Source organism: Ptychodera flava, chromosome 11 (assembly GCF_041260155.1).
Source record: "Ptychodera flava strain L36383 chromosome 11, AS_Pfla_20210202, whole genome shotgun sequence".
Taxonomy (NCBI): domain Eukaryota; kingdom Metazoa; phylum Hemichordata; class Enteropneusta; family Ptychoderidae; genus Ptychodera; species Ptychodera flava.
Genome location: NC_091938.1, coordinates 35,354,839 through 35,368,843, shown reverse-complemented (window position 1 = coordinate 35,368,843; position 14,005 = coordinate 35,354,839). Strand labels below are relative to the sequence as shown.

The following is a 14,005-nucleotide window of genomic DNA, read 5'->3' as shown; positions in this document are numbered from 1 at the left end:
ATGTCAAGACACGAATACATGTCAAATTAACATTTTTGGTGGTAGGAAATTTGAAATTTCGATCCAAAGTAAAAAACCCTTTTGAAGGCCTAATTATTATCATACAAACTGATCAACGCGGGTATTTCTTCAAAATCCCGCCACACATGGTGCAGTGACATTACCTGCCTCTGACACCGGTCATGTGTACATAATGCTACAATAAATTGCACTTACTTTTCCACAGCAAATCACTGTCCATAAAAAGTTGCACTGACTGACATCCCAGATCATAGTGAGATTAAAGATGTGCTGTCACCGCAATATTGTATACATCGATATACAGAGGGGCGTTTCAGCGATGGATGTTTACCGATTGAGGGCTGTGCGGAATTGACAGCGTACTCTTTTGCGGCACCAGAAAAGGTTTTTCTAATACCAAAAACAGCTTTGTCATCGAAATTACTTGATGTCAACAAATATTTTGATGGTGACATTTGTTTTTGAAAGCCCACTGGTGTCTGAACAGTTCAGGTGTCTGCATATGAAACATCCGTGCCGGAACAAATCAATTGACAGGTCCTCCCACGCGTGGGTCTTCCCCATTAGACGTGACAAGCATACATATAATTACACGAGTTTCTAATATTCTGTGTTTACATGGTTTGCTTTTATTCAAAATAAAAATATACAGATCCTTGAAAACCATTATTAAATAAATACCCTTTGAATAAATTTGAATTTTTCACTGTCGTTTTTCGTGTTGATAGTTTTATGGAAGTGCGTACTATAAGTTCATCTTTTACTTTCCTCTATCAAACTCAAGGCAAAGCTATGTTCATCGTCAGAATATTTATGTATAATATTCAAAGAGTGATGTTCGCAGTAATATCCACACGTGACTACAAATTGCACGCTTCGTTTGATCATTAAACCCTTACAGGCATCGAAAGTATTGCAGGACCTGTTTTGACCACCAAATCAGGTGTACCCTCATGTTTGTATTCAACATGCAATGTAACACTTCTGCCTAAATGACACTACATACATGGCCATTCCATGAATAATCCTTTCGCCCCCATTTTCCTGTATATAGATCCAACTATGCCATTGATAACAAGGGGTTTGTACCAAATCGTGGTGGTGAAAGGGTTGAAGTTACTACCCTTAGGCCTACATCACCCTACATACCCTTATGAAACTTATAACAGACCATGATGTACAATTTGACGATCAGACTCTTTAAAGTCCAAGACCGATTCAACTATTCATCGGACTGGTTCATCAGTCAACCAGGAATGTACACTGGTAAATGTGTGTAAAGATTGATTGGGAAAGCCTATATAGAACTCCCTAGTGACAGTACGATATACATGTATATAATAATGATGTCAAGTTCTGTAAGATCCATGCTAAAAATGATCAAAAGATGTGACCTTAAATTTAAACGTATCTTTTTTTAACCCCTTTTATTTTTTTTTACTTAACAACTTCGATCTTAAAGGGAATCGGAAAAAAAATTGTCTTCATTAAGTCTTTTAAGTATCCGCCACAAAATTAAGGCTTCCAAAACCACTACCCCCACCCCCATCCCCACCCCCACCCCTGAATATAAAAAGTCAATCTACAGTCTTACATGTATCGGGATAGAGGGCGTCATAGCGCTTTGTGAAGAGTATTAGAATGAAAGTGGCCCCTGCATCTATTCTCAAAACCCCTGAATTATAGAAAACGATTTCCTATCTTACCGCTGTGAGTGACATTGACAATATACGGGTAGAGGAACTTGTATTATGTTGACTCAAAGTAACGTAGTGTATAGTAAGCTATAAGTTAGTGCAACGTATTACAGAAGAAGGTAACTGCAATATATGTTAAATCTTTCAGTATACAATGCTAAAATCCTTTTCAAATAACAATGTGTAAAAAATATCGTCCACATTTATGTTTGTTTCTAAAATTAATCAAAAAAGTTGTTTTAAGTCGACAATTCAAATAATGGAAAAATGTTTTTGGCTCATGACTGTGACCACTATTTAAAAATAATACACAAAGTTTGACGGTGACTAAAACATACAGACAGTGGAGTGCAGGGGTGAAAATTATGAAACCACTATGCGAAGTAGACATTCAGCGTAGAGGATTTGCTCAAATCTGAGTACTTTTTCATTCATTTAACCCTTTCACTGCTAAATTTTGGTGAAAGCTTACTATGGTTAATAAAAGGCTTGTGCTCACAGCGTGATGTACTCAATAAGAACACCAGCTTGCATACCAATTCTGGCTTGCCTCGCTGTTCCCTCTCCTCATGGAGAGCTTCATGTTATTAAAATCATATGTAGAGAATGAGACATTTCCATGTTTGCTAGGCAATGTTTAATTACCATTGCTATCGCCCCGCGACTATCAGCTGACGTGCAAAGAAGAAGCAAACGTGGAAATGTCGTCATGGGAGAGCTTTATCATTTCGATAGCTAGAGTCAATTCAGAATTAAATGCTGTTGACCTTGACGCTGAGATAAGGCAATACTGCCGCTTTGAATTCATTCCTTTTCTCTATCACAACTTGGCTTTGCGACTTCTTCTTCTGCTAATGTACGCGACCTTCTTCTTCAAGATATGAATGTAATCCATGAATGATATCCTACTGTTTGTGCAGAAATTTGTGTCAACAGAGAAACCGTTCGACCAAATAGAGGGCTCAACTTCAAAGAAACTCTTCTGCAGATTGGCCTTGTCGCAAAAGTCAACAAATCTTGCATTGATTTCCCTGAAATATTCCACTTCTTTCTCAAAATTTACTTCTTGTGACACCTTTCTCCACAACGTTTTGTTGAAGTAATTGTACAACTTATAATCAGCTGGACTGAAGTTCCTGTGGATGTCTTCATCAGTAGCAGAATTTACCGGCCGAATCTTCCGTTTCATTGCATCGAGGTCGATATAAAGAATATCCCTCAGACTCCAGCATAACATCCTCTTTAAGAGAACCAGAGATTCGTCGAAGTATTCTGAAACCATAACAAGATCGAAATCTCGATCAAGATCATCGATGTAGCTCCGGACTGCTTTCATGTCGTCTTGTTCTGACTTTGGGAGTCCGAGATCTGACAACATGAAGTTCTTCAGGTTCGGAAATTGGTTTTGCACGCCAATATTCTCTGGTTTTGTCAAAAACGTATTTAGTAGAGGAGAAGTGTCCGAGATATTGAGAGATGTGTTAACATTGAAGAATTGCAACGTTGAATGTAACTGCGACAAAGGCTGGCCAACGATTGTCACGTATTTGATATCTGGCTCCATTATTTCGTTGAACAAAGTTTTGTTGTACACCGTGTGCAGGAAGAAAAGGTTAAAACGTTCTCCGGGAGGTGGTGGTTTCAGAAATAACATCGACTGCATCAGATTCGAATGGCTAAACTCGTAGTCATCGTAAACTGGCAGGGCAACGTTAAGTTCATTGATATCGCCGAATCGCATGAACAGCCGTGAGACAGTGTCACTGGCGGTATTGCGGGTTTTCAAAAACATGACGTTGTTTTTCCTCTGACATAACGGTGGTTTTCCATCTCCTGCATACAGAGTTATTACGCTTATGTTACTCTGTGACGTCATGATGTCTATGTTCCTCGTCGATTCGTTCATTGGTGTCTCTATAACTGATGAAGTGTCTTTGCCTTCAACTTGAAAAAGATAAGAAGAGAACAAATAAACTTAAATTTTGACAGGGTTACGCCAGGGTATGGTGGGATCATGGGAAATACCAATGTTATTTGCTATGACACAAATTCCGCCAATACCGCTTCAGCATTTACTTTGGTGTATTTTTCACTATTATCATTCTGTTTGTGATTGCAATGTCCGACTCTACTCTAAGAATTCTAGTTCAACTAGTCGACATGGACAGCCTGTATATGTGCACTGGTCATAGCTGCAGTCTTTTCCGGCCTAGAATTTGTATGTCAACAATAAAAAATGCAAATTTTATTGGCAAGGCTAAGACGTTGGTTGTATTTAACAAAGACAAATACAGAAATCTTTTTTGTGCTGGGTAGGTATCATGAAAATGATGTCAAGTTAAAGCTATTGTTACTTAAGATAGTATGTGCCTAGAAAGTGAAAGACTTAAACTTTTGATCAAACTTTCCTTAAGGAATCCTTCAACCTTTCTCTTACCAAATCGACAATAAAAACCATGCAAAGTTTGGAAGTACTCAACATATTTTGCGATACCTGAAATTCAAAATGGCCGCCATCCGTGAATTAATTCTATGGGAAAAAATGAATTTTGGATTTTCGAAAAACTAAGACAGTACATAGTTTTCTTTCTCCAAGAGCTTTAAAATTAGGCCCTATAAGTGATAGATCACAAAAGAATTGTAGAAATTGAGATTCCGAAATTCTGTCCACGAAGTGCGCTCTACCTTAAGGGTGATCGAGCCACTAAATTTTTTATCGACAATTTTCGTTATTTTTCTTTAACAGTAAGTTTATATGTGAGGATGAGATTACGACAAAAAATCAATATGTCACCAGATTAATTTGGCAGCTAGAAGGATTTGAAATGCATTTACTTTATCCCATTCGAATGACAGAAATTATGAATCTCCCGTAAGCGTTACCCTACCCGATATATTTACTTTCAGTTCCTTCCTTGAAATGATACACTTGTTTTAGTAAAATGTGAACCAAATTGAATAATAAATGAAAGTTTTAGCTATTTTTCCGCTGAAAAGGTGCATAAGACTTTAAATTATTCTCAGGCCTTCCAAAACAACACTTAAAGCAGTTGCAAATTTAAATGTAATGACCACGCCTTATCCATACTTTGTAGAATTATTTAGATTTCCAATCCAACAATTTTGTTTATTTTCACATAAATTATTGTTCAGATATTACATATTATATACATCTAATAAAATTATGGGGTCACCAGCCTATTTACAATGCTACATCGCTGAACATCACCCCTCCCAATATGTGAAATTGGAAAAATCACAATTTGATGAGAAATATGTCCTTTTTAAATTATTTTGTTTGGATTTTTAAATACTCTGTAAATATATCAACATTCAAACATTTAAAACTTACAACTCGAAGATAATATAATGATCATTCAATCATCACTAACAATGTCCGCTTTCATGCTAAGCTCTGACAATAAATGGTATTAAGATAAATTTCCATGAAAACCACGGTGTAATTTTTAAAGTGAGCACGGTCCTGTACAGTGGACGCGCCCGTCGTAGAGTGCGCGCTCTATTGTTTGCAATGATGACGTAGCAAGTGACTCGATCACCCTTAAGGTAGTATGCACCTCGAAAGTGAAAGACATGAACTTTGCTCTAACTTTCCTCAAGGACTCTTTCCACCATTCTCTTTCAAAATAAAAAATAAAAAAATGGGGGTCACCTTGAAATTTTGGTATCAGATGAACAAATAACTAAAGATTTACCGATATTTCAAATTAAAAATGACCGCCATCCCTGTGTTCATCTCTATGAAGAGCAATACAATTTTCGATTTTCGATAAAACTAAGATGGTGAAAATTTCTTAGACCAAGAGCTTTAAAATGAGTCCCCCCCCCCCAAAAAAACCCAAGATGTAGATCAGAAAAGAGAAAAGAATTGTATAATTTTGAGAGTCCAAATGTCTGTCCCGGCGTATTCTACGTTAAAGTTATTCCAATGCAGATTACTTTGTTATGAACGTGTACATTGTGTGTCCCTGATTTGAAATTTTGACATTTAAGATGACCATCAAAGTTTAATAACATGTACACATTTTTGAATTATACGTCATGGTGTCATGGTCACCGTAAGGTACTGAGTGATCTACCAGGGAGCGAGGCCTCGGGGAAAATACCTCAGATTCGATACTTACTGTGTAAAGCATCATTATCATCCTGCCAGCGAGGTGCTGTGTATTCACCGCTAAAAAAACGAAGGAAAAGTGAAAGGACTCCGATTAGCGGCAGTTGGGTTGAAAGCTTTTTAAAAGCATCGGAAAACAATAAAATGCAAAAATCCCTGCCAGACAGATAATAAGATATATATGCAGCACCTGTTACCTCACCTCTTTTTAATTTGTTTCTAATGCAGATACAACCAACCGACACAGACGGGGCAAGATCCTCGCTACGTTTTCAAAACATAATACCGAGGGTGATTATTTCTACTGCTTGATTTCACATTTTTCTCCAGGGAGTGTTTGGTTGTTCAAAAATCGTTGACTTATTTCAAACCGAATTTTAAGGGTACTCGTTAGCAATTGTCACACACCGTGGACTTTATATCCAAAACGATAAAGCAACACTTTTCACATGGCGACTTCCAGATAAAATCCGTGTCGCGTGGAATGCCCTTTTTGAAAATGCGTTGCTATGTGAAATTTGTCTCCATTTTTGCAAAATTGTTGAGTTTTTGTAAATGGTCGCATTTTTTCATATGTCACCCAACGTTTAAGTATCATTTTTTATTCCCAGGCGCGTGTACGCATAGAAGATCACGCATGCAATTTCTTCCACAAGTCTTGGTGTTTGAACTTCGGATTATTGTGTTAGAATTGTCGCAGTGGGGGAAATATGCATGTGTTATCAAGGTGACCACTCATTCAATGTGCACGGGAAACAATTTCGTACTGTTCTAAATGTCCAAATCTTTCTGGGTACACAGATTTAATTTCTTTTTATCTGTACTGTTCCATTCGACTTTCCAATCTCCCAGGGGCCTGTAAACCCTTGAGTCTGATTCAAATAAATGTATTAAATCTATACTTCACCGTCGTTATCATCGCAACGTTTGAATGAGAGAGCTTACAATTTCTGCCAGTTAGTGCTTCGTTTCCGTAATCCTACCGTATATGAAGTATGATGCGATGCATATGCGAGCATGTAAATTAGAATAATTACCCAGTCTATCATGAAAATATCACTGGTGACAATTAGCAAGTGATTAATCGCAATTATTTGGATTATATTTATCACGTTACAGAGTGTCACTGCGGATAAAACCAGATAGATCAGCGAACCACTGTCTCTCTGATCAACATATAAGTGTACTTACCTGTTTTGAGTTGGAACCACTAACTGACGACTGGGATTGCCTGGTAAAAGACGCATGTGTATGTGGCTTTCATAATAACGCTCAAAAACCAGTAGCTGATACCAAACATAGAATATTATGACGGTGCTGGACACGGCCAGTACCCGCTTGTTTGCCAGCCAGCGAGGATTGCTGAAATACATACAATTTACAAATTTTATTATACACTCAGATGGTTACAAATCTTTATCATTGTAATGAGCAAGATAAAAAGAAACATGTTGATGTTATAAAGGAACGAAATTAATTTACAAACATACATGTAAATATATGTATGTATGTATGTATGTGTGTGTATGTATGTATGTATGTATGTATGTATGTATGTATGTATGTATGTATGTATGTATGTATGTATGTATGTATGTATGTATGTATGTATGTGTATGTATGTATGTATGTATGTATGTATGTATGTATGTATGTATGTATGTATGTATGTATGTGTATGTACGTACGTACGTATGTATGTACGTACTTTCGTACGTATGTATGTATGCACACACACACACACACACACACACACACACACACACAAACACCCACGTCAATATATATATATATATATATATATATATATATATATATATATATATATATATATATATATATATATATATATATATATATATATATATTGTATGCATCTATATGCACATCATTTAGAGGAAATCAGATGTACACATACGCACTGTTAAAGCATGTGGGATTGTAACAAATGATGTAGGCCCTATGCAGTCCGTGATATCGCTATATCGCTACAGGAACTCGTACATGGAGAACACATTTTTACGGACAGGTAAAGACAGACAGACACGCACACCACCACCCTGATAAATGACGAAGGAAATCCAGTAAAAGCTTATCAGCGTAGTGTGTAAACCAACAGCGTGGTAGCTTTTACCTGTCGTCGTCCATATTCCCTGACTGTTATAGCCTAAACATAACAAAGCGGCCACTGTTTACCTCGATGTCAGCTGTTCTGCGCATTAACATAATGTATCTAACGCTCAATATTGCAATAATATTGTTGCAAATGAAAGAAGATACGTCTCAACTGGATGTTATTTGTGTTGAAATATCATTCGACTTATCATTCAGTTGTCCAAATGATTTATTTGTCGATTTGTGCATTTACAGCATGAACACCGCCAAACGAATATGATCCGTAAGTAATTTTAGTTGTTTACTGTTTCCCCGTGTATAATCATCTTATTACTGGTTGTCTAGAAACTACTCTTGCTATACTGTTTTTAATTATTCGGACGCAAAAAGTTTCGGTCATTACGAGAATATTGGCAATATTATTATTGGGTCAGATATATATCCTCGTTCTCAGTGACATCGGTGTACACGGTCACATTGCGTTGTGCGCGAACAAATGTGTTGTCGTTCGCGCGGGAACCACTACCTACCTCAAACACATAAGTTTTTCCAGCCAATCTGTCAGCATTTTACTACTTGCTTTTCCGGTACACGACTAACAGGGTGCAAATATGTTTCAAATTTCCAATTTCATTTCCACTCTCAGAAATCTTTCTTGTTGTTGTCGATGTGGCCCGTACGCGTCGTGGTATGTTGATTTTGGGTAATAATTCATATCTGGTGGGGATTAAGCGTCAGCTCACATGCGACAGCTGCTATGGTTTCAAAACTCACACGGTATACGCATGTCCATAATCTGTCTTCGTGTGGCGTTATATTATTTCATGAATAAAGCACTAGATTAATATAATGATTCTGCAGAGTTTCATATCGTTGCCTTGTTACTTAACATTCTCTCTTCGGGTTTATACTGTGTGTATTGATGATGAGAAAACACACTGACACTTGTAACCCATCCTACATGATATTTGTTCAGTAAGTTCTTTTTTCCATTTTTCGATTGATTTCGCAATGGGACATGTTGATATATGCTAGGTATAGAGTTAAAGATGAGGTAGAAAGACAAAGTTTTTGAAAGTAGAAAAGAGAGTAATTAATTTTGCTATAAACCGTACCTCACTTTCAACAAGTACCAATTACAGCTGTTCATCTTGTTTTATCGGTTCCGTATCGATGCGACATGTAATACCTGTAATTATGATTTAAATTATGCACATTACAGCAGCGTCTAAAAGTATATTTCTAATTGGATGAAAATCTGCAGCTGTTGATGGTATTAAATACTGGAATGTATATGTAGATATCCCCCACGAAAAAGAAATTTAGAGCAAAATGCAACATTCTAGTGAGTTGTTTGATATTAGAAAGATACTGTATATATCCTACACATGATTGCGCCATTCTTTCACTGTTTCCTACATGTTTGTGTAAGGTTCTGACGCCACTCAGTGACTATATGGGAGATGTTGTTGTTCGTCCATTGATGTATAAAATTCGTAGTCTGTGAAGTATTCGTTCTGAATTACTTTGCAAAGCTTTGAAATTCCTGTCCACAAAAACATCAGGAGTAGATCGGCTATTGGCGGGATTCATCGAGAGCAGTTAGTTACCAACTTTTCAAATGCTAGGCTGTTAATTTGAGAATTGCATAGTAGTTCGGCAGCAGTTCATCGAAAAATCTACCTATCATGCAGGCAGCTACGTTCACTTTAAATGTGGAAAATTCTAACTCTGATAGAAAATGTAGACATATTCAATGATTTTGTGCTAATGATATTAATAATAAATATTCTCATCGGCAGAGACCTACGAATTGGATGCTGCAGATCACGCCTACACATTGTACAGATATATCCAATTGGATAGTTAACGCATCTCTGTCAGTGAGGTGCGCATTTTTTTAAATTTTTATTGACGTGTTATATAAATATGATAATATTTTTATGTTAGCCAGGCTATTTTCTGCCAGTTTAACAAAGGCGCAAACACTGGCAGTTGACCGTAGCCATCGGGAGGTTGTGATTTAATGTTTGCTTGACCACAGCGCCCATATTTCTAAGGGACTGTTGGGACGAGTTCAAATTTTCATTTTATGTTAGGTGAAGCTCTAAGAACCTAGCATTGGGACTTGGTAATCTGCATAATCTGATTGACAACCGTTACTAATACGTGGATTTTCCAATCCATCACATGATCTAATAAATCTAAACAGACGTATACCGAACAAAGAATGATACTATTATTAAGCACTCTGGCCATCAGCATGCATGAATTCTCACATGTCGCTCTGATATCGTCCTGTAAATGAAAAACACTTTTTAGTATTATCTTGGTCCCATTTTAGCCTCGCAAATAAACAAATCGAGTGGACAGACAGTGCAATTGTAACTAATTTGCCTTTGTTACACTATAGTACAAACATTGACTGCTTTCATAATGTACATGTCCAGGATGGTTTGATGCAAAATGATGTGCGTCCGGGATTACATTTTCTCGACATGTTAAAGGCACACCAAACTATATTAACTGTCATTAAGGTTTACTTTATTTTTTTCTCTGTAACTCACAGCATTTGTTTCCTGGGTTACGTTTACATGCGATATTTAGTGCCTACCATTACCAATGATTTAGCCGAAAACACTGAGAATTATTGATACACGTACACAGTGTACCTTCCGTTTACCGTGCGATCATCGGCTGGTAACTCTGCTCAATAGTCTTACTTTGCATGCTTGAATGCAATCACCTTACCGTCAAAGTTATGATGACCATTGTACATAAAATACCAACACATATATAGTACCTGTAGCACTATTCTCAAAAGCCAATTCTCTTTTCAACAATTGAACGCATATTCGTAATATGCGTCGTTTGACCGCGCTCAGCGACACACAAGTTTTGAACTGAAGAGTCTTGGTGTATTCCAACTTGTAGACTGTTTAACAAACAAACAAGCACATGCTCTTCGAACTTGTTTAAATAATATGACTCAACTGTATTTCTTTCTCAGTCCATTCGTGTTCTCTTTGGTCTTCATTAAGGCCACGAAGTCTAAAATTCCCTATCATGTCGGTGGGCAAAGTTCTACCGATTCTAGGCTCGGGTTCTAGCCCGTGTTCCGCGACGATCGAATCGCTTCCATAGATCACGTGACGTTCCAGTTGATAACTTTGAGAAGACGCGGTGTCACGAAAAGAACGAATGCGAACGAGGTTATAGTATTCGATTCAACTGTTTGTTTGATATTCCTTGGAAACAGCAGAGCAAGTCTATGCAAAGATGTACCTCTGGAAGACAACTGCTTTTCCTTCACACACTATAGACCTCTCGATATTGCAAGATAGCCACAAAGCCAGCCAATTTATTGCACTCTCCATTCAGGATGGATGATTCCAGTGATCTAGTTTTCTTCGAAGACTGGTTTGAAGATGAGAAAAACCAAAAGAACTCTGACTCCGCGCCTATTTCTCATGTCAATAGAAACAAATGCGTTGGAAGACCACGTAGCCATAACAACGAAACGATCAATAATTTCATCGACTTGACCACTTTTTCCTCTTCCTATATATCTTCTTCATCTTCGTCATCATCATCATCATCATCTTCTTCTTCATCATCAACATCGACAACTTCATCTGCAGAGTTTTTCCCGTCCAACGAAAATGAATCCCTTGGGCGCGATAGCAATGACTTCCTTAAAGAAAGTGATGAATCGATTGGAGATGAAGAATCCGATGCTATCTCGTCGTCAACAACGTCTTTCGTAGTGCTGACGTCTGATTCGTATGCGGAAAATAGAAAAGAAGACACGTTTAAGTGTGACGAGCTTTCTGGCGACTTAGCTGGGTACGAAAGTAATTTGATTTATGACGATTTTCGTCGTGTTCCGTCTTATTCCGACAAGACATCAAGTGAAATCGTTCACGATTTGTTCACACACTGTACTGATGATGTCTTATTCTACAGTCGAACAGCACGGCGGAATTTCTCAAACTGCTCTCGATATGCCAAGCTTAACAAAACCGCAAACCTGGAATATCGGAAAATCATCCCGTGGCAAAGTATTTCTCGCCGATCAAATTTTGGAACGTCCTATGGTTCCAATTTTACGTCTTTTGAATCTCCGGTGACTAACCGTGTGGCCGACAAGAATTTTCGTAGGAATTTTTGTCCCTCAACATACCCTTGCCTGAACAAGACGTTTCCTTATCGAAGGATGGCCGGCATTTCAGGAAAGCTGATCAACCAAGGCAGTACTAGAGACATGTCTGCACGTCCTGGCATTGAACACTTCGGGAGTATTGGAAAGACTGGGTATAAAAATGGTTTATTCGACTATAGCGCAAAACGTTTTTCTGAAAGTTCATTTGCAAACCCGGAATTCATTACGTCATCTTCATCCAGTTCGTCATTACGATCATCATTGTCGTCATCATTATCATTATCGTCATTTCAGTCACCATTTCAGCAAGCCTTAACTAAGAATGGTCAATCTTCGGAAAGAAAGGGTCGCCAGTCCAATATCTCCAGAAAACGAGTAGAAAAGTGGTTGTCAAGTTGGGATTTAGAACTGTTGGCACCCTCGACGGACGATGACAATGAAAATTCTACGTTACTAGCGTCGCCTCCATTTGAAACTGTACGAGAATCGACACTTTCAGATGAAGTGAACGGGTGTCATCTTGGCAGAACGCTATACTCCTCTTTTTGATTTTTTGTCGGTTAAAATTGCTTGAATTTTTATGACTTATATATCGCTATATTAAATAAATGCATACATAAATAAATAAAAACTGAAATGCTCTGAAAATTAATCACAATGTGTATTGTGGCATAGCACACAGCACACCATAATATCTTACGATTTTTTACTATCTCTGTACATGCAACATCACTATACGTCTGTTTTATATACATTTTTTCAAACCAAAATGTAGTTGGTCAGCCTTTATACTTATCTGAAAATAAATGAACCACACCATTCCGAGGCTGCAGCCCGAAGTTTCAGTCTATAAGGATTATGCTATATAGTGTGCATTTAGATAGCGAGCGAATTTGATATACAAGTTAGTATACGTACAAAGGTTGCGAATGCTTAGGTCTGTTATATACATCTACTATTTTATAAAATCGTCTCCAAAATCGCAGTCTCGGCCCGCCGATGTAAGAAAACTTTGAGGTGACTCAAGTTGGTTTGTTCTCGTTTTGCCTCATTCTTCCAAGACAGGTTGTACTCTCTTTACAGATATCAAATCTGAATGACGTATAATGAATAAAATCGCTTAAACACATTACCAAAGCTCCTTTTCTTGTTCAGATTGACTATGATTATGTGTGTTCATGTTTAATCATCGTTTTTAACAATATGACGGTTGATTGGTTGACTGATTGATCGGTCGATGCACCGCACTGTGCATGTTGGGCTCGGTCGATTGCGATGTATACGAATTGAAACTGAAAAAAAATATGTTACTGATACCTTAGAAAGATGTTTACGATATACAATTTCAATTTGTGTTATGAATTGTTTTTGTTTTTAGTAGGCCTGTCTTGTTTTGCAGCAACGAATCTTCATAAAATAAATGTCTTTATGGTTTACTTTCGTAAATTTACAATACGAGGGGGCGGTTTCGTAAAAATTGACAGTTCGAAACTGCAAAACAACATTGAAAATTGGCGAGAAGTGAAAACCAGATCGAGGTGCATGATATTTTTATCATGTAATCTGAATCAACATCATGCTATAATTAAGTCATCATTGTTTTCTCTTCTTCAGTCTCTGTCATTAACATGAAATGGATTCCTTGCAGTTTGCAACGAACGTGGGACTTTTATGGTCCCTGGATTGCATACACGTGTCCGTTACTCATGTGGTGATATTAGTGTGGGAAGCCGATCCTATGGTTTATTCTGAAAAATTAACAAATTGAGGAAAAGCGGAACGTTTAGGGCTTTTGGTACCTGTCCGGTTTGCCAAGTAACTTCGTTTTACTCAATATCCGCCAATAATAAGCTTATGGACGTTCACCGTGACGAA

At 37.5% G+C, this 14,005-nt stretch overlaps 1 protein-coding gene across 2 annotated transcripts; it reads right to left on the bottom strand.

Moving 5' to 3' along the window:
- Positions 1-629: 629 nt before the first annotated feature.
- Positions 630-8,698, bottom strand: LOC139144164 (galactose-3-O-sulfotransferase 2-like). Of its 2 annotated transcripts, none has more exons than XM_070714819.1 (4): positions 8,499-8,698; positions 7,045-7,215; positions 5,864-5,913; positions 630-3,662 (listed from the first exon to the last, which is right to left on the bottom strand). In XM_070714819.1, the coding sequence occupies exons 1-4, from the start codon at positions 8,534-8,536 to the stop codon at positions 2,539-2,541; spliced, it is 1,383 nt and encodes a 460-aa protein (XP_070570920.1). In that variant the 5' UTR covers positions 8,537-8,698; the 3' UTR covers positions 630-2,538. The 2 variants fall into 2 exon arrangements, with proteins under 2 accessions (XP_070570920.1, XP_070570921.1); XM_070714820.1 differs by lacking the exon at positions 8,499-8,698 and adding an exon at positions 7,988-8,070.
- Between the last annotated feature and the right edge of the window lie 5,307 nt (positions 8,699-14,005).